The sequence below is a fragment of the Phaethon aethereus genome (assembly GCF_964289735.1).
Source record: "Phaethon aethereus genome assembly, chromosome: 10".
Lineage (NCBI taxonomy): Eukaryota > Metazoa > Chordata > Aves > Phaethontiformes > Phaethontidae > Phaethon > Phaethon aethereus.
In genome coordinates this window covers 24,645,833-24,667,412 of record NC_138586.1, presented here as the reverse complement: position 1 = coordinate 24,667,412, position 21,580 = coordinate 24,645,833, and the positions used below count along the sequence as shown (strand labels likewise).

Genomic DNA, 21,580 nt, shown 5'->3' with positions numbered 1-21,580 from the left:
CAGGAGAAACAGATCAAATTAAGTTTTTCTCGTATTCTGGAAAGCTCTGCGTTAGCAAGCACAAAGCAATATGAGACGAAAAAATCAATGGCTAGGCTGACATGGTCTGTGTGGGGAGGGCTAGTCTGAAAGAATATGAAAAATAATTATGAAAGGAACATGTGGGGGCACGTTACCCTTTCTTGCACTATGCTTGCCATGCCTGGGTGTGTTCTTTAAATTCTCAGCACATGGAAGTCAAGGAAAAGCAACTTTTCCGTCCCCAGGTACCGTGATACAGCACAGTAAAACCAAGAAGTGGCAGCCATGCGCGTTGGTGCTGGAGGAGGAAGGAAACTTGCATTATAGTGAAGCAACTGTAGTCATGGGTAACACAAGCTTGTTTTGCACCACGTTGCAGTGGTGTAGTAGTCCTGACCAGCAGGCTGTTGTACATGGAGGGGTTAGTGGTTCCCCCATATGAAGGAAAATATGCTGGCTCTAGGAACAAAGATAACTACTAATGAGAAGTTTTTGTTAATCTTTTCAACAGGTAACAGACGAACTGAGTATCCCCAAAACTTCTGGACTCTTACCCACTTAATGCCATTTCGTCCTCCAGGACTTTCGGACAGAGCCCCATTGACTGCTCCAGGTTATTGAAGGGGACAGATGATTGCTAGACCTTGTCAGTGCTGCTGGGGGGATCCAGAGTTTTCCATCAACTTTGTCTTCATCATTTTCATCCAGTCTTTCATCTTACTCATCACTCCCCATGGCTTCACTTCAGCTGATACATGTTTACATAGACCTCTCATATTACTCGGAGGATACCTCTGCTCCTCTGAGTAACAGAAGAGGATTGGAGGATACTCGCTCCTTTGAAACAGCAGTAGCATTTGTTTTGCGGTGCTTGGGGCACGCTGGTGATCTTCACAACAGCACCTGTTTGTACAACAGGTTCCTGAAGCGGCTCCTGAAGTTGCCATTTTACAGCACAGAATCCATCATGACTTTCAGTTGTCAACCGAGGAGCTTTCCACCACAAGTCCACTCCTCACTAGCACCCAACGCAGTATTTTGAGCTGTACATCACCACTCAGAAAAAACCCACCTGATATCATGTCCCCTCCCTGCTTAGATGTGAAGGCTGGCTCCCAGCAAGCTACCTGCACACAGGCGATGAATAAATGCCCAAAGCCAACCTGGCCCTACACTGTCAGTCCCATTCCCACAAGCTTCTGATTCCATGGCGCATTGAATATGGGTTAATAAACCTAAACTTCCTTCTTTCAGAGCTGTCAGCCTGAGAAACCAGGTGCCAGGCTAACCTTAACATTTCAGTTATTTTTGAACCAGCAGCAGCTGCATAGTGAGATCCCCTGGAGAGCATTAAAGCTCTCCTTTCTAGAAAATTCAGTAAACAGGTCTGGGAAGTATTGACGCACACAGGAACACACATAAAAAGAATGTACAAGAAGCACAGTAACAGTTTTGCAATTCTTGAGTTTAATTACTTCAGCATGTGGGTTTTTCTTGCTATTCAGCCTTCCCCTTCCCATTGCAATCTTTCTTAGGAAACTTGCACAAATAAAACACTTTTCCTAGACCAGTACATAAGCCAGACACAGATGCACAAGTTTTTATTTGCAGTTTGCTTAAGCCTTGTTTTCTTAACTTCTTAAGAGAGAAAGTGTATTAAAAAACTGTTATGCAATCAGATCAAATATCTGACGGCGAGATGCACTGAGATCAGAGGACTACCGTGATGGAAGAACATGACAATAATCCATAACAGGAACTACACTTCAGCCTCACCTTTTCAGGAGAGTTACAGATCAGCCTCTCAAGGAACTTTGTTGTCTGCACTGTGCTGTCAAAACAACACAGAAAAGTCCATTTTTTACTGTTTTCACTGTTGGCAAAATTGAGGCGTTTGGGAAGAAATTGAGAAAAGCAGACCAAAGACAGACATGCAATTCACTTCTTTCCCCCTCTCCCTTTAGCTCACGAAAACTTGAGACTATTCAGCCCTTTGTCTCAAGAAGTAAGCAAAATAAAGAATAGAGTAAGACGTACTTGACAAAAGGCAATTCAAAAGATACAAACATGAAGGGTCACAAGGTAAAGAACAGTTACAGAAGCATGGGAATAAAATGGCACTGTGGAGGCATTACAGATATACGCACACACTCAGTAGCAAGATCCTCCTCTGCAACTCAAAAAATTTGACAATGAAGCACAAATCCAATTAAGCAAGGCCACCATAGATAACATGCATTATCTACTAGGCTTTAGAATATCAGATTCACTTGGATCCTTGAATACAAAAGAACTCAAAATTTATTTGTTCAGAAACTTTGGAGAGAACAAAGCCTGTAGGTAGCCTGAAGTCCTAAAACCGAAAAAGAAATTTCAGGTAGTTGTGCCGGTAGGAAATATCATGTGATATTATACAACCGGTTTTCTACTTGCCTCCAGGCCTCTTCTAGCCCCAACAGTTTTGTATCACCTAAGCAAATTTCAGGTTTATGTGGGCTAGTGGTAGTCTGCTACAAACTTGGTAGCAGTGAAGGAGAAGTTACTATTCCACTGACACCAGGGCCGATGTCTACACTACAGCTGCTCAAAGAAGTTAGGAAAAGTGTAGGAAGGAATTTTGGGGAATGATTTTTTGATGAAGCAGACACACATTTTTGTAATTCAGGGTCAAGGGACTCGCATGCATGTAGTCAATTTAGCTTAAGATCCCACAAGCAGAAAATGCAGGAAGAAGTCTAGTGTTCATATAGGGTCAGGTAAACAAGTAGCTACTGCAAGCAGAAGAGAAATCTTAATGTAAGGTCTTATGTCAATGCAGGTTACCTCATGACTCCTCCTGCCCATTTTAAGGGCAGTTGCTGGACTTCGCTAGATGTGAATCAGTTCTACTCAAAATTTCTGAGTACACATGACCTGTGAGCTAGGTACAAGTTACCCTAGAACTGCCATGCAATGTGCATGAGAAATCAGCATTACGCAGCGTGGCAAGCACTTCCTACCAGAACACCTACGATCCGTGGCAATGGATGTGTGTTAGCATGTTAAAAAGTAATATCCCACAGTTAAAATGTAATTTTCCATAGGAAAAAATGTTCCCTGTACCTAGGAGCAAATCTAGGAGTACGAAAGTGACCTAAGCAGATGCAAACAATTGTAACCACAAACTATCAAAAAAGAAATCTCAAATTAAAAAAAAAAAAAATTAAAAAAAATAAATAAATCTTAATTCCAAACAGTAGACAAGCCACTTATTGAAACAGGCTCTCAGAAAGAGTAAAACCCATGTTTAAAATATTACACACCACATTACTATCCAGCTAATAAAAAAAACAAAAAACCAAACAAAAAAACAAAACCAAAACCAAAACCCAGCCAAACTTTACAAACAGGATACAAACAGATTTCCTTTTGCAATAAGGCTATCGGATAAAAAGTTACAGAATACGCTGTGGTATGTTTACAGGGAGGTTGCTCTTCCCCTCCGCCTAGTGCCTTCATTCCCACCAGCTCTTGTTTCGAGCTTGTGTTCAGTTTTTCCAGATGTGCTCTTTGAAAGAGAACGTCCTTGTGTCTATACAGAATATGACAACCAGGAAGCAGGTGAGGAGAGGTCAAACTTCTTGCTGAGCCATTTCTTTGTTGTCTGTTTCGCACCACTAAGCCAGTTACAGATTCTATGTGAGTTCAGGAAGTTTCTATCTCAGAGGCCTCTTCTATGAAGTTAGCAACAGGACTGAGGAGCAAGAGTGGAAACAGTTTATACTCTCCATTCCCATCTTCCGAGAGGAGAGGTGGATCACCCATTCCCAGAGCATCCAGAGGCTCAGCCTGGTTTGCTGGAGCTGCGAGAGGCAAGACAGTTTCACTGCCTGAGGGAGGATGAAGAGCAGGTTTCTCCTCCAGCGGGGGCAGCAAAAGGTCTTTCGGATCCTCTATCTTCCCTGCAGCTTCACTTGAAGGTAATTCTTCAAATAATGAAAGCAGAGGATTGGCCCTGTACTGTATCAGCTGCATATCTGAGGAAAAACAAACAGTTTAAACTCCAGGCTTCTGTGTCACATAAATGAAGGCTCTTATTCAAGACAAGGAAAATTGGAGAGGCTGCTTCAAAACTTGCTTCACTAAAGCAAACCACACAGCTCTGACAGACTAGATCCACAGCTGCAAGGGGGGGAGCTAAGGCTCCTGTGTCTGTTAGTACCAGTATCTGAAGCACACTTCAAGCCCCTAACACATACAGCATGCAATGGCAGCACTGAAGTAGTACAGTAAGTAGCACTGCATTTGTGGGGGCCATAGCCCATATAGGAGATACTTCCACAAGGACATTTGCAGTTCTGCTCCCGTTTGTGACACTCTGTCATGGATAAGAAAAAGGAAATGGTAAACACCAACATGGGGCATAGGATGGGGCCTCTTAAGATTAGATGAATGAAACATTCCAGTCCTCACAAAAAATTTAAGCCCAGACCAAAGGAGGAGATAAACCATATTACAGGCTACAAAAATTCCATTTCAACACACAGTTTTGGAAGAGTTTGGAACTGTCACAGCTCTCAGTGTTCCCTCCTGCCCACCTTTGCTTCCCGCTGTTTCTCTCTCACTTGCTCCCAGATCTTCAGTGCTCTCTGCCAAGCTTGCAATCTGAAGCAAAATGAACAGAGAGTAAGACAGAATGCTTAACAACAAAATCCAAGTCTTCATTGACTGGCTAACAAAATCAAAGGTGAAAGGAGGAGGGAAGAGAAATGGAACAGTTGACTAATGAGTCCATTTTTGCACAAGAGGGCCAGCAAACAGGAGCTCTCCAAAGAAGGCACAGTGAAAGACAACTTACTAAAGCCAAACAAGCTCTTGACTAGCAAATATTCCAGGACATTTTACCTTCCAAACCAGCAGCTTTATTATAGTCTGTCTTGTTGGAATAACACTGTTAAACATGATTTCATCAATACAATTAAGTTTTGCAAGCACTGCTTGAACACAGCTGCATTTTACCCCAGTTGTGGTCTAAGCTCTCATGACTGGGAAGTCCTATTTTAAATATTATTTCAGGACTACAAAATAAATGACACTTGCAAGGTTTGTTTCTTTTTTTTTTTCTTAACGGGAGTCAATTTTAGGAACTGGACCGAGAGAAGTAAATTTGCGCTGAACTTTTGTATGTCCTCTGAGGAAATTCCATACAGCAATGTTCAGAATAAATACAGTATATTGCATCATTATTTTTTATTTAGTAGTTTTCCTTCAGTCTTCTGACAGACTGAAGACACACAATCTCATCCAAACTATAACCCTAGACCTAGTTATTACTTGGCTAAAGAACACCATGGGAATCCCTGAGGCTAGAAAAAACAAGCCAAGAAACTGTTCTCACACACTTAGGCCAAAAAAAGATTAGATTTTCTACCCTCCTCATTCTAAACAGAAGGTACAGAAGTAACAGATAGGAAAAAAAAAAAAAAATCCCTCAATACAGACAGCTGATTCAACAGACACCAGTTTGTTTCACTCTTCCTTACCTTCTCAGGTGTATTGAGAAAGCAAACAACACATTACTCAAAGCAAAGTGACAGTTTAAATCAGCCCACTGAGTGTATTACTGCAGCTAGGAATGTAAGGCTTGAAATTATCTTTAGAACCCTCTTAAATTCATATATGCCAACAGTGATAACTGGCAACAGTAAATCCAGCAGGATTAGATAAAATGGCAGTTTCATCCTGTGCTATCAAGTCAGTCCCTACCCTCAAACTGCATCAGTCAAAATTTAGCTCTCAACATCATATTAACCCTCCCCATCATAGAAGCAACTCTTACTCTTACATTTTCCATACCAGGGGAAGTTTCCATCAAGCTCATATCCAAGGCTGGCAGCTCAGGGTTAAATGTCTGAAAATAAAACCAGACCATACGTCATATTATAAGGTTCTTAAAACAAAACTTCAGAGAGCTCCTGAAAGGACAGCAGGATCCAGCACACTCTCCATCCACTGAAGCACAGGAAAGGCGGCTCCTCCACAGGCCTACAGCAATATACTTTCAACCTGTGGCAGTAAACTGAGGTCACAGGTGAAGGAAAAGGACACCATTATTTCCTGGTGATTCCAGGTATATGGCCAAGTTTCATTCCATATCATAACGCATAATCAAACACATAATCAAGATGTGATGATATGTGACATAGGCTGAAGAAGCAGAACAGAGTCCAATTTTTTCCTTTTCTTTTTCCTTGAGTTATGTGTAACAAAAATAGTATATGAACTGAAAAAGGCCCTCAGCGTTACCTTGTTAGACTCCTAGAATGACTATGTATCATTCTATCCATAACTATTTGCTTTACAGGATTTTGCCCCCCTCCTGCCCATTACAACATGGAATAAACCAGTAAAGTTTCATAATGCAACCTATATCGGTATTTTTCAGAAATCAGAAAAAGTGAAAAGACACTTACATCGCTGAAAGCTTCAGAACCAAAGTTATACTGCTTCCCAGATAACATTGCTTGAAGCTCTTCAAGGCTGGCATCAATGCAATTAAGAAAATCCTGAATTTCCTCTCTAAAAAGACAAAATGATATAGCACTGCAAGAAACAGTCGGCAGTTAGCGCCTTCTTTCACACCACAAGGCAGGAAAAACTCTTAGAAAAGATCTGCTAACCTCTCAGTTATTACAGCTGTGGGGAAAGGCGAGAGCCAGACAGGGTTGCTCACAACCCAGAACAGCTTATTGCCAAAGGAATGAAGCTGTATTCCTGTATCACCTTTCATGGTCCAACTCTTTGAAGGACAGGTACAAGGAAGACTATCTGAACAGCAAGTATAATAATAGCCATCACATCAAAAAGCAGTTCCTCCTTCCATACCTACTTCCTCCTTCATTTTAGTACCTTTGAATGTTCTCAGATCCCAGCCTATATACCAATATCTGTTTGAGCTAAGGTCTGATGGTGTTCACCTGGGGACAATAAATGATAAGCAAAGGGCTGGAAATAATCTGGATCTGAAGAAACATGACCTATTTTGAAACATCAGATTGTTGCCAAACTGTACACCCTTCCAAGGACAGCGGGCAGGATACAAGGGACAGTGAATGACGCGGAAAGGATGCTGCACGCACGGCGTCAGTACGGAACTTCCCGCTGCGCTGCAAAGCTACCTCCTGTGCTGGAATACTGAGCTACAAGCAACAGGCAGTTCCAAGGCATTGCCCCACATTTTGCAGTGCCAATGAGGTAAGATATTACAGGGCCTTCAGATTACACTGAGTGCTGGGGGCACGTCACCTCAGTACTTCCCCCCTGAAGTTAACCACAGCAGAAGAGCTGACAGGAGAAAGAACTGAAGTTTGTTCCTTGATCCAGTTCACCCTGCAGCCACACGAATGATGGCACTGATAAAGCTCAGGCAACAGAGCAGAGCTGGGAACTGCTTAAGCAGCAGTGCTGCTGAGTGTGAAACCACAGCCCACACGATTTTGGTCCCAGGGGAGTCTGATCTGACAATGCACAAGGGGAATGGACCTTTGCAAAAATGAAGGACACAGAAACAAAGCAACAGCGAAACAACATCAGACTACCACCGATACAAATCCATATCCAGCTCTCAGAAACACAGCAGCACATGCTGCCCTCCTGAAATCATTAACCTTGATCTGCTGTTTGGCAGCACTTGCCAGTGCCAGCAGTTGGTGACAGAAGGGCTGATGTGACAGACTGACCTCACAAATCCTCAGACTGACACATCAGAGGTCAGGCACACTCATTAGCAGAAATGTGACAGATGAACTTGCCCTGATTTTAGTGTCTTTTTCAAGACCTACGAACAAAGGGGCAGAAAATTCAGTTCATCAACTGAATTTCATGACCTTAAAAGGTCCCTTTCAACCCAAAGACCCTATGATTTTATGATCAACGACATTTAAAAAGCTAATTCACTATGTTTTGCTGAACACATCCTCTAAAACTTTGATCAGATCCCAGAAGAAGACAACAGCATAACAGTTTCCAGCAACAAGTTAATACCTGTCCAGTAAAGGATCATTTTGGTTTCCAGTGTTGTTCTCATTCAAGATGGAGTCAATCACTGACACAGGGTCTTCTGGAACACTAGGTTGTGCAGTATGAAGTTCCACAGCAACATTTTCTATTTCACTAGATTTGTTGGCATCATTTATATGAACTGGTGGGATAGGTTCTGCACAGTTTAACTCATTTGGCTGTGATACTTGACAAATAGGTAAGCCAGGATCCAGAGCTGCCTGTGTCTCTCTAAAACATGACCCAAAGATAAACAACATGCAGGAGAATTCATCAACAGCATTACTAATAATTTCAAGTTTAGTATCTCAAATCTTAATACCTAATAAGGTCAAGCCAGTCAAGGGTTCAAACCAACTGGTCTTTACAAAAGAAGAAAAGTGCCTTACTAGAGGCACATGAAGAATCTCTTATTGCAGCTTATACAGATAGCATGTATGAGAGCAAAATATCCCGTTTTGCCAGGCCAAGATCAGCAAAATAGTATATGGAAATCATGCAGGAGAGAAACTCCTAACATTGTGTCTCTGGAAATAAAGGATCCCAAGCTGGTCCATATCTCACTCTGGATGTTAGCAACTAAATGGGTTTTCACAAGAATCTGATGCCACACAAAAGAATGCCTTCCCTTCAGCTATGCTTAGCATAATATTAGCAAGAGTAGTACTGAAACTAGAGATAAAACTATACACCTTGGTTTGTTTATTAGTAACGTATATAGACTGAACAGGGACCTGAATGCCTAAAAGTATGTGCTTTTTTGTCGAATAGACAGAAAAGCCTCAGCAAATTAAATTTCAAGTGCCAGTCAGCTTGACAGGCCTTCAGGCACTCCTGAAGACACATGAGCTCTTTTAAGACACTTTGCTGACCACGACTAATGCTACATGCTGCAAAAAAAGACAGCCTCGAAACAGGCCTGTCATGCGCAAATAAATTCAGAAGCTGTTTCCCAGAACACACACGGATCACATTAACATAACTACCTACTTAGCAACCTAAGCATCAATACTTCCGCATCCTTTAAACGCACCTGGCTCTGCCACTTGTGTGTGCCACAGAAAGGAGACCATCGGTGGCATTTTCCAGGGTATCAGTGATATCTCGAATGATGAGACCTGTACCATTGCCATCCTCATCATCTGCATTATGTTCAGAAAAAGCCACCTGCAGGATACAGCAAATACAATGAGTAAACCAAAAGGTCTGATTATTTTTTTATGTTGAAGCTCCACTCTTCTTGCAGCTTCTCTTTCCTGTTCAGATTTTATCTTTGACTAGTTGTACTGATTTGCATGATTTTACAGAGCAATGCTTTAAAGCTGCCCATTTCAGAACATAGTGCATTTGATTCTAAGATTAGGGCATTAATAGTTATAAGGAAGACTTCGAGATCACTGTATCTCATCCTGTCGAACCCATTGTCTCTTTCCCTGGGAAAACTTACTGCTTGGCCACTCTCCACAGGTATGCGAACATACTGACGACTGTATTTGGAAGGTGAAGCACCTGCAGCATCTGTTAGAGACCTGAGACAAAATGCATCTTTAGTATATAGTTCCTCAGTAACAAGCTGTAGCAATGCCACATACAGTGCAGCAATGGTAAGTACAATCATTCTTCCAGCTCTAAGAAAACTGGCTTTCGGAAATGTTTTTTAGCAAGTGTACTCCAGACAGGCTGCATTCTAAGCACGTTTTTTTGTTTTGAGTAAGTCAGTCACATTTGCACATTTTGAAAGTGTTACCATTTCTGGTAACTGTTCCCTTTGAAATTTAAGATGTATAGTATATTCTCTTCCCACCCATTTTTTTTTAAGTGAAAAATTAGAGGAAATCTTTATTTCATGCTTTATGCAACTTCCATCAGCTTTCTCAAGTTTGAATATACAAGTGATAAAAATATTCTTCATACACCTTAAGAAAAATATCTTGCTTCTAGAAACTGATTTATCAGTATAATTCACATCTGACACTGATTTGTCACCTATCCATTAATTACCTTTTCCTTTTGACCCCAACAATATAATTTCCTCGCATCAAACTTAGTATAAATTGAAGAATCTAAAAAGGAAAAACAAAAAACCAAAAACAAGTGGTCAGCATGGCAATCCTAATACTAAATTATTAATTCCGATTTTACTACAAAATTAGGTAGTTATGTGATTGAAATTAATAGGTAAATTAAAAATCAATTTGTGTTCATGTCTTAAAAAACAAAATTATAGTTACAAATGGCATTGAAAAATTATTCCACTTGGACAGGTTGTGGTTTGTTTTTTTTTTTTAAATGTATTATAACATCCACTAGAGGATTCCAGACCAGAAACAGCTGAGGGATAAACCAGAGAAAATTTGTTCCAGTGCAGAAGCTCCTATAGTTTCTGGGTTCCAGTTGACTTCTTGAGTGGTCTTAAGTCTGTCTTGGTCCAAGATCTTTCACCAGACTCCATTCCATGTTCCTGCAATCTCTTGTTTTAGGCTCCTGTTACCATGCACTGCCTCCAGCCCCATGTTTACCCCACGTCAGCTTGATTTACTGATTTCTTTCCAAATAAGATTCACTGAGATTTCGGACACACTGAAATCCTTTTCACTATGACTTTTCCTTATTATTTTGCTTGTGGTTCTTTGCTGTGCTAACTGCTGGGACACTCAGGAACTGTGAACATTTTCTTTATGCTGTATTAATATAGCCTGTTCAGCTCTGTGTCATTTGTCATTCTACATAAGCAAAGAATGCCATCAAGTATCACAGAGGCAGGAATAAGGATGGTAGCACTGAAGATGCTGCAATGGTACCTTAGACAGCAGCTTCTGTTGTTGACTGTGCTTCTGCCTTAGAACTGCCACTTCTTTCCACAGGGCCTTATTTTCTCTGCAATGCAGAATAAATCAGAAGACAGAGGATGAACAGAGTTTACTTTATATGCTTTAGTTTTACAGCTTTCAAACTTTCACAGTACCTTGCAGTACCAATGACCTTGACCAATGGCAACATTCCTTCCATGGATAACTAACAATCAGTTAATCCAATTCACTAGTATAAACTCTGGGTTAAATTAACTCAATTTTCCATCAGGCAGGACCAAACACTCACTAATAAGGGCATTCTCATCCTCTGCTGCTCCACCAATAATCTTGATCTGAGGTACTCCTTCAAAACCTTAGAATAAAGACTTGGTGTTTGGAAACAGGCTGAGTGTAACACAGACCACTTCAGGACAGTTTCAAAGTTCATGTTTGAGGGTTTTTGGTTTTTGGTTGTTTTTTAAAGGAACAGAGGGAGTGGAGTGAAGGCATCTCCTGAACTTTGGTTGATATCTGCTTGCATACCAATGATCTGAATGAATTACCAGTGCCTATAGAAGAAGGATCTGAGAGAACAGACATGAGAACATGCAAAGTCCACTTCCAAATAGAAAGAAAACCAAAGACTAATTCTCCCTCACTGCATCTAACCCTGTTTTGTGTTTAGAAAAGGAAATGCTTTGATCACCCTAAAAAACTACTCCAGGTGATGGCAACCAAAATGAAATCTCAAGATAGTCCAACTCTCAGTCTTAATCTCTGGTTTGTAACAGAATTATAAAACCAAACAAGATTCAGAATGTTGTATGGGGTGGAACGGGGATTCTTAGAAGGAACTATAACTGCACCTGTTTCCAGTTCAAATGAAACCCACATTTAGAGTCAAGCTCTGTTAGATATAAACAACATTCAATGTATTAAGTGCCTCTGAAACAGACGGGAGTCTACCTCTTCATGTTAGCTAGTCTGATATCCATGTTGTTCTGCTGCTCTCTCATTTCCTGGACTTCGGAGAGTACTTTGTGCAGATCCTCCGTACTGACCTTGAGATCCTCAGTTCTTACTGCAGATACCTAAAACAGGACCAGGTTACACATGCTTTACTACAAACACTGCCCTGCATACTCCTTTCTACAGGAACAGTGTAGCTACTCTGTGGAAGAACAGGTACAAACTCCATTAAAAGATTAGGTAATGCTATAATTCTTATGTACCATAAAACACCATAATTGCTATAGATGACAGTTCTTAGGACAGTCTACACTGTATGAAAAAACCCAAGGTGTCAATGGAAACATGAGATTAGCACTTCGTACGCGTAGACAGTAGATTCACCACTGTAACTCATGACAAAAACCCACCACCGACTGACAGTGGCCTTCCCTCGGGGGTTCTCTCTGGCAGGCCTGGGGACAGCTCGCCCTCTAGTGTCACAGGGTGGGACACCAGCCAAAACCAAACCAGACGGAGTAAGAGCAAGATGATCATATTCCTCTTAGGCGGAGGTAAATCTGCCAGCACAGGAGTAACAAACTTCCATTACGTTTCCGGGCGGGGGGAGAGGAGGGGAGAAGGTGTCTAATTAGATGCATCCTACTGGATTTGAAAATTTGTCCCACACCACTCAAATTGCAGATTCCTGTATTGGTGTTTCCTGTATTACCTCTCTACTCAGTGACATTCCAAAATTATGGAGACTTGTCTCCAGAAAGTTAGAGTCCAAACTGCTCTTCTGCCCACAGCAGAATCCATGAGTGCCACCTCTTCAAACGATGGTGGAAGAGTAATCGGAAAACAAATCACTCACTCTCTCCTCCCCACACTTCCATATTCAAAGTTTTCCAATTCCTTCAGCAACTCTCTCTGCGGTGGTGGCACTGGTGACTAACATACAATTCAGGATTTTGAAAGATAGGCCTGGTGCATCACACATCTGAATGATACGTCCAGGTTTTGTGGGCATAATTTTAAAAATAATTTAGCCAATTACTGACCATAATTGAACCAAATGGAGTTGCACCAGATAACCACCAGATGTCCCTTCCAACCTGCAGCACGCTATGAATTTTCTTATTATTGTACTAAATTCCAAGGGGGAAGTGAAAGCATCTGGGATTGGCCCAGTGAAGTGTTAGACAACTTCCATGCAGGTTGGCTCACAGATCCCTTTTTCCCCAAAGGAGAATGAGATGGTCAGAAATGGACCTATGGTGTTATAAAACAACATCCCATCATTTCATGATGAAACAGAACCTAATTGTTATGCAATCACGCCACAGAAATAACTAACTACTTTCTTAACATAACCCAGTGTTGCAAAGGATGGACTGAATGGCCTGACAGTTCTCCTCTCTGTTTACAGTTTTAGATGCTTCACTATTCATTGCAGATAATACCTTAAGCTGTATCCTAAGTGAAATTCACGGCCATCTGATTTCTCTTCAGCATACCACCTCTCCATGGGGAAGACACTGAAAAGCTGCAGAAAGCACGTAGACATTTCAAATGCAGGCAGCCTGCCTCTAAAAAAAGGGCCAAACGACAACATTCTGCCAAAGTGCAAGGAATTGCTCTCTTCAGAGTCTCTAACTAAATAATAAGGGTGTCAAGACTGAAGCACACCAGTAGAGGTAACACTAAAAGGGAGTAAAATAAAGGAAGTCCTTCATTCAAACTTCCACTCCTGTTAGAGGCTTGAAATCCAGGTTATAGAAAGTACTGAAATATGACTGCAGGCAGTAAAAGAGCAAGAAAAATGAATAGACATTTTGCAAAAATCAGTAACACTTCCTGTGCAACAAATAATAGGTTTCACCAACCTATTCAATAGTTTCATATAAATGTCCTTGGCACTAACTAGAGCTTTTGTCTTTCCATCTAGAACACTCCACCCAGTGCAACACTCTTGGGATACATGGTGCCATACATAACGTCATCAGCTGACTGCCCCAAAATACCAGAAAACAAGGTGTGCACGCCAAGACAAGTTGGCGATTACAGCATCTGGGAAGAGCACAGGCCTGAGTCAGAAGCAACTGTTACAACTACATTTAATCAATTGGGATTCTGAGCAGAGACAGCTCAGTAAAGAATCAATCAAAACACAATTGTGACTCTCAAGCCTACCCTGTGCTTTTATTAACTTGGGCAATGTAGCTACCACATTACGACATTGTAAAGAAAAGATTCTGCAGTTCAAATGTCAACATGATGTATCATGATACTCTCTTTCTCTGGCAGCCAGGATATTATGGGCTGTAATGTGCCAATAGAGGATAAAGATCTGTGCAGAAACAGGTCAGACAAGGCCTGAACGTACAAAAGAGAACTGGAAAGCGCTAATGAAGATGTAGCTTAGTGGCAACATAGTTTCGGAGGAACAGCGTAACTTATGCAAACTCACCCAAATAAACCAATTACTGATGTCCTTGCTAATTTTCAATGAGCAACAAATGGGAATGTATTTTCTTTTACTTCTTTCGCTTTGTGACTCTTTCCAACACTACTATGCTGGCAGAATTGAAGATCGTGCTAGGCTGTAATCGGGTGTGTGAACTCTGGAGTGGAAAAGGGGCTCTAGACTGATAGCTGTGAAGAATGTGGTCCTACTCCACCACACTGCTGAACAACAGCAGGGTGTGTTTTGTCTAAGAGCTAGCAGGAGGAGGCCAAGCCAAGCATTAGCCTGGCATTCAGGAGGGAGTTACAAAGGTTTGCATCATGATGCACAACCTTGGTTCCCATGGAATTTGTTGGCTGTAAAGTGTTTGAAAGCCCCAGACATGCTCTTGATAAGCTAGTTTTCATAACAAAGTGAAGTAAATACCTAAACATGCTTAGACTGTACCTTGCGCTTGATGTTTTCCAGCAAATGTGCCTTCCCTTGTTTGAAGAAAGGGTGCTGGAACTCAATGACGGAGCTTTTCTCTGCTGTAATCATACCGTTCTCCAGAGCAATCACCTTCCTGAAACCATCTGTGGAGAGGTATTAACAAAGTCATTTCTTTCAGTGCAAAGCTGACTGTTACAACACAGGGCTAAAGAAAATCCCAAGGCTACTGATATACCTGCATCACTACAGTTACTGGGAGCAGAAATTATGAAAAACAGCCAAAGTAGCTTTTCTTTGGTGCTCAATAATTTGACTGCTCTGATCTTCACAGCTAGAGAACACGTCCACAATACCATCAAATGACCTTGCAGGCTGTAAGAATAGCATGCGTGGCAGAGACCAGCTAGTGTCCGCAAGCAGGACAGTGACGTCCAAATAATCACAGAAGTTAGAAATGAGATTTATTAGGATATCTTGAATAAAATCTTGTCCCAGTGGAAGCAGAGGAATGGTGCACTTTCCTTTTCATGTCCATCATCCCAGACAATTACATGTCAAAATAAATGCTGTCATGTACCACCGGGGTCTACAGAATAAAGGAAGGAAGAGAAAGTAGTTCTCAGCCTATGCAAACACATGCGGAGTACTTACTCCATACCAGACTGCCTGCATGAATAAGACATTGGCAGCACTATTTCCATCACTGCTTCCAGTACCACAGGGCAGATGCAAGATACAGTTGACAGACCAACCAATTTCTCTCCTTGTTCAAGTTTTTAACATAGTTAATGTATTCCAGTTCCACTGCATCCCAACAGCACTATCATTAGAAAAATCTACTCAAAGCTGGGATAGGTCCAGCAGGAAAAGGAGGCTGCCATCACATTGCATGTCTTTATAGGAATATTTGCATTTCAGCATTCACCCTTGCTACAAGGCAACTGACAATTGTTCACATTATCCTTTGACACTCACATGGTAGAGTCTCAACCCTTGACACAAACAGCAGCATCCACCCTGTATCAAGAGGCTAACTGTATGCTTCCTCTCTCGTGTCTGACAGAATCTAAATAGGCATCAGCTAGAGAGACCAGGTAAGCCTACCGGGCAAAGACAGAGTTCCTCCCCCTTACTCCGAATGGAAACTCTAAATAAGGCAGCCATCTTCTGTGCTGTTTGTACCTTCACTCAGCCCATAAGCTATCTGCTGCAAAACACCTATTTCTGCTGTGTGTTTCAGCCCTGCACATTGTACTATATCTTTGAATTACCACCTCACTCCAGCTTCTTTGCCTGTACAAGTTGTACATGTGTTATACAATGGACGCTACATGATGCTCACAAGTCAAACACAGAAAACATAATGAGAATCTTAGTCCAGCTCAATCCATCAGCATGACTAATCCTGTTTCAGCACAGCAATGCAGGGAACAACATGATCTAGGCAATTTTTTTTCATACACTAGATGCATGGGTGTAGATACGGCCTTTGTTCCTCTAGGTATGCATAAGTTTGCTGTCACCATTACCATTAACACTACCACTGGAGCAAAGTGAACTCTACCCAAGCTTCAGGTACCAGCACATGAAACAGTATCTTTATCATCGTTGCTCAAAAGGACTCAGAAATGAAACACAGAAAACAAAACTAAGCCAAGCTCTACTGTTATTCTTCTCTTTTGCAAAGCAAACTCAAGACCAGGATTCAGGTTTTCAGGAATGAAAGATCTGCCAAGTCAATTGGTTTGTTTAAAGAAATTCAAATTGATGCCAACTAGCAATGAACTCATCAGAAAGAATATGTAAGAACAGCTGATGCTTACACATGTTAAGCTGTCGTATGAAGCTGGAGATATTGTTGTGTTTGAAGTACTTGGGGAGTAGCTCCTTGGCAAACCTCTGCTCATCCAGAATACAGAAGTTCTCACCATTCTGGGAAATAAGCAGAAGTAACAGTTAGAGAACAAGCACAATTTTTCTAAGGTGTTGATCATAAATCCTGACCATGAATCAACAGAGACAGTTCCCACAACAGGGAAGGGCAAAACACTTAGCAAAGGGAATTGTCTGTGTGAGCACTTCTGAGTACTTGGGACTGTACTAGAAAGTTTGAATCCAAAAAGATGGTTACATGGAACACTTCCATTGAATGGGGGATATTTTGAAAGCCCTCAAGTTTTGATCTGAATCCAAAGAAAAATCGTTCTAAAACCCCATGTATCTGCTGCTCTCTTTGTCCACAGGAAACATAAATATTGCTCTAGCACAATGGAATTAATACCACTAGAGGGCTTTTGTCTGCCTTGATCAGCGTTTGCCCAGCTCCTGACGAGATTCTTCCATTGTATGTACTATGTCACCACTAAAAATAACCAAGTAACATTGCAGACTTAATAAAAGTTCAGACAACACAACCCAGCGGTGAAAAAGGGTAACTGTGACACAAGCAGTTTCAGATTTATCATATTCTCAAGTTCAAACTTCCCGAAACTGGGCAGGTCTTTGCATCATTTTTATGTTGTTCACGAAGAGAACAAAAAAATTGTGTTTCTTGTCATCTTTGCCTTTGGAAAGGCTAAACCTCTGGGAAAATAAAGTAGGGAAAATCCCACGGATTTAAAAGCGACAGGGGACAAAAATAAACATCGTGTTGCCTGCGCATGTTTGCCATGTCCGGTGCCTGAAGGCGCACGGGACCAACAAGGCCTATCGCCCCAGTCTCAGGAAGAAAAAAAATTAAAAGTTAATTACTTCTTAGAACGTCTTTTCCACCGAGCGTCACCCCTTCGCGCTAATTACGTGCGGTTGAGATGTTTGCGCGCGGGCGCGCTCCGCTGTGCGCGGCCGGATCTCTCTGAGCGGCCACGCGCGGTCACTGCGCGGGCAGCCGGCGTCCTCTGCGGCGAGGGGGGGGCCGGGGCACCGCGCTCGCCCCACCCGCGAGAGGAGCCGCTCCCACGGGCTCGTCTTCCACCCACCCGCTCACCGGTCCCCGCCCGCGGCGGGGCTCTCCCCGTTCACGCGCCGGGCGGCAGGCCACGCCGCCACCCCCCGCGCGCGAGCCCCCGCTACCCGGGGCCTGGCGGGGGTGTCGGGGCGCCGCGACCCGCCGGCTCGCCCGGAGATAGAAGGGGCCCTGCCCAACCGCCGCCCACCGCTCTCAGCCCGCAGGGCCCAGCGCCCCCGGCCCAGGGCAACTCCGCCAGCCCCCCGGGACGCCCAGCGTCCTCCCCCGCCCCAGGCCCCGCCGCCCCCGCCCGCCCCTTCCCCGCCGCGGGGTCGGCCCCACCCCGCCCGCAGGGCTCGGCGCCCCCGGCCCAGGGCGCCCCTGTCAGTCCCCCGGGACGCCCAGCGCCCTCCGCAGCTCCGGCCCCCAGCCCGCCACCCACTTCGTGCCGCCCCAGCCCCGCCCGCCTGGGCCAAGGCCCCGCGGGCCGCCCTCACCCTGCTCCAGCAGATGACGTCATCGCTCTGCGGGTCCTCCACCAGCGCCCAGAGCTTGGCCAGGAAGCCGGGCACCGGGGCGGCGCCGGGGGCGCCGGGCAGCGCCGACCCTTCCCGCATCCTCGGGCCGCGCTCTCGGGCAACGGGCCGGGTGGGGCGGGGCGCCCAACGGCGGCCGTGACGCTATGCGGGGCGTTACCTCCGGCCCCGGGAGCTCGCTCATTGGTGCGTTGCCGCCGGGCCCCGCCCCCTCGCCCGCCCGGCCCGGCGGCCGCGAGCGTGACTCTTGTTGTGCTCCCGAGGGAGCGCGGCCCCGTGACACCACCGGGCGCCTTTAAAGGGGCCGCCCCGCCGCTCCGTGCCTGGCGCGTCCCTAGGGAGGGCCCACTGTCGGGGCCGGGCCGGGCCGGGCCGGGCCGGGCCGGCCGCGGGGCTGGACCGTGTCCAGCCGTGTCCCGCCCCGCCCGGCAGGTAGGTGCCGGCGCCCACGTGCCGCAGCTCCGGCCCTGCCCCGCGTTCCCGAGGCTCGCCACACCAGGGGCCGAGCCCCCTCCGGGCCAGGCCTCGGGGCCGCGCGAGGTGGGGCGGCGGTCCGGTGGCGTCCCGCGGCTCGAGCTCCGTGTGCGCCGGGGAGCACGGCCGGGCCGCCCGTGGCCTGGGCGCGGCCCGCAGGTGCGTGGAGGGGCGGCGAGGAGCGGAGCAGCCCGGCCCCCGTGGGCGAGAGGGCGGCGGGGAAGCCGCCGCCAGGTCCGCGGGGCCCTGGGGCGGGGGAGCGGGATCCGGCGGCGCGGCCCCGGCCGGCCGGCGCTCTGCGGGAGCGGGCGGCGCTGCCTGCTGGGCTGGGCCCGGGGCGGGGTGGGGGGGCCGGGGCTCGGGCTCGGCCTGCCCCGGGAGGCGAGGCAGCGCCGCTCTTTACAGCCAGACTTTGTCCCGCCTGGAGCCTCTGCATCCTCACTCCGCAGGCGCCCGCCGCGGGAGATGCCTCCCGGCTGACGCTCTCGCCCTCCAGCAGAGCCCGCGTCCAGCCCCGCTCGCAAGTAAGAGATGAAATGGCTTCCTTCCTTTGTTTAGCACTGTTTTCCTTCGTTCTTGGGCGATGGTTTCTCTGCGGTCAAGTGTCAGGGAAGAACCCTGCGGTCAGCCTGTCTGCCTTGGTTAAATGGAAGCTGGTTAGCTACCAAATAGACTGAAATCTAATTTTCTGTTCCTTCAAAATTCCTGTGCTATTAGTGAATCGGCAGCGGGAGGTCCTGGGATTAAGGATTCTGCTATAAAGTATCAAGGTTCAGGGATGGATGTAATATCAAGTTTGGTTTGTGGTTTTTTCTTTAATCAAGGCATGTATTTCAAAGAAAAATTAACCTTTGTGAGAAGTGTTGTAGGTTGTTGGTTTCCTTCACCTTGTGCTAGTAGAGTAAGTAAATGGTGGTTAGCCACTGTGAAGAGACTGTGAGAACGAATCAGCCTGGCCTGCTGGATCTTCATTGAGGTTTTTGCTTTCCTAAGATGGCCACAGAGGTACGTGCAAAGTCGTGATCAAACCCCGGCCTGAGATCTAGATGGGACTCTTGTAAAGTCTGTTAGGCTGTCCCAAAGACTTTGTCCTTGATTTTTTCAACACCAGAGCACATTCATGAGGCATTTAGATTGTCCTGACTTCCAGTTGAGAACAATTTATCTGATAAGTATCCTGATGCTGAAGTGCAGAGCTTTGATGTGGTAAACAGGGACTCTGCCACGTAGAAAGGGTGGGCTAGCGCAGTGGGGATTTGTCTCAATAGGCAGGTTTCACAACCAACTTACAGAGTTGCTGTTCATCCTTGGTATAAAGTCCAAGCTTTGCCCTTTCTTAGGACTTGATATTGCTTGCAAAAACCATTGACGTAAGAGGACATAAAGATTAGCCCACACTGACTGCCCAGGCTCAGCTGTTCGCAGCCCTTGAGGATGGCCACACTGCACTGGGCATGCTTTCCCTGGAAAGCTGCTCCTATGAACTTTGACCCGCGTTGACAAGAACGTCACTTCTCTGGCTGAGTCAAAAGCATCCCCTTGCCCTTCCCAGCAGGGTGTGTGCTGACGGGATGGGAGGTTTCGGGCTGAGCTTTGTCTTTCCCCCTTGCTGTCACTACTGCCTTTTGCTGTTGTTATGGCGTGTGTGTGTGAAACAGCACGGGTACAGCTTTCCAGACGCCTTGCTTTGAAACCTCTTTATTGGCATGGAATGAGTGGGTCAGCGTAGGTATTTCAGCTCCCTGTGAACAACGCCGGTTGCTGGAGCAGCAGTAGCAGGGGATAGGGTCGGTGAGGTTAGTGGACAGTGTGTAGCAGCGGGATTGAGCAAGTGCTCTGCCATCATTCCTCCTCTGCCAGGTCCATGGGGAGGGGGCTGTTCTGTACCTGAGTTTCTTAAAGTGTGTGACCAGGACCTTCTGAAGGGCATGCTGCTGGAGCAGAGCTATACTGTGTCGATGGATGAAAACCATCTTGGTTTTAGAGAGATCTCCTTCAGAGAAAGGAGGGAAAGAAGGTTTTTCCAAGTTGAGAGCTGCTTTCTGTCAACTTCTCAATTTAATGGCTGTTTGGAATGAGTAATACTTGATTATCATTAGGTTATGAGGATAGTACAGCATGTTTGGAAATCAGAAATGAAATTTTGGAAGGTATCTAGTCCATTGCCATGTACTGGGGTTGAATCCCATATATTGTGTATCAGTTGTGGTAAGAGATTTCATGGCTTCCCTGGGAAAGCTGTTCCAGTGGGATGCTGTGCTAGCTGAAAGTTTATAGACTATCCAACTTTGCTGCAAATAAACCTGATACACTCATGTTGCTATCGCCAAAGACAGGGAGAATAAATAATGACAATCTCCTTATAAAAAAAAAAAAACTTTGTGTGTCATGGTTTAGCCCCAGCTGGCAACTAAGCAGCCGCTCGCTCACTCCCCCTCCCGCAGGGGACGGGGAAGAGAATTGGGAAAAAAAACCTCGTGGGTTGAGATAAACACGGTTTAATAGGACAGAAAGAAAGAAGAGAGCAACAATGATAATACCAACAAAGGAATGTACAAGAACAAGTGATGCCCAATACAGCAATTGCTCACCACCCCGTGATCGACAGCCCGTCCCTGAGCAGCGATTTCCGCCCCCCGGCCAGCTCCAGTTTATGTACTGGGCATGACGTCGGATGGTAGGGAATATCTCTTTGGCCAGTCTGGGTCAGCTGTCCTGGCTGTGTCCCCTCCCAGCTCCCCGTGCACCCCGAGCCTGCTCGCTGGCAGGCCAGCACAAGAAGCTGGACTGTCCTTGACTGCTCAGCAACAACCCAAAACATCAGCACATTATCAACAATTTCTCATCCCAAATCCAAAACACAGTCTCACACTGGCTTCTGTGAAGAAAACCAGCTCTATCCTGGCTGAAACCAGGACAGTGT

General features: G+C 45.1%; 1 protein-coding gene across 1 annotated transcript; it reads right to left on the bottom strand.

The window, feature by feature from the left end:
• Window positions 1-2,677: 2,677 nt before the first annotated feature.
• Window positions 2,678-18,279, bottom strand: LOC309408242 (heat shock factor protein 3). The gene is made up of 13 exons (XM_082004032.1): window positions 18,145-18,279; window positions 16,524-16,632; window positions 14,716-14,843; window positions 11,817-11,941; window positions 10,860-10,935; window positions 10,060-10,121; window positions 9,506-9,587; window positions 9,092-9,225; window positions 8,044-8,289; window positions 6,474-6,579; window positions 5,846-5,911; window positions 4,599-4,665; window positions 2,678-4,037 (listed from the first exon to the last, which is right to left on the bottom strand). The coding sequence occupies exons 1-13, from the start codon at window positions 18,262-18,264 to the stop codon at window positions 3,706-3,708; spliced, it is 1,653 nt and encodes a 550-aa protein (XP_081860158.1). The 5' UTR covers window positions 18,265-18,279; the 3' UTR covers window positions 2,678-3,705.
• Between the last annotated feature and the right edge of the window lie 3,301 nt (window positions 18,280-21,580).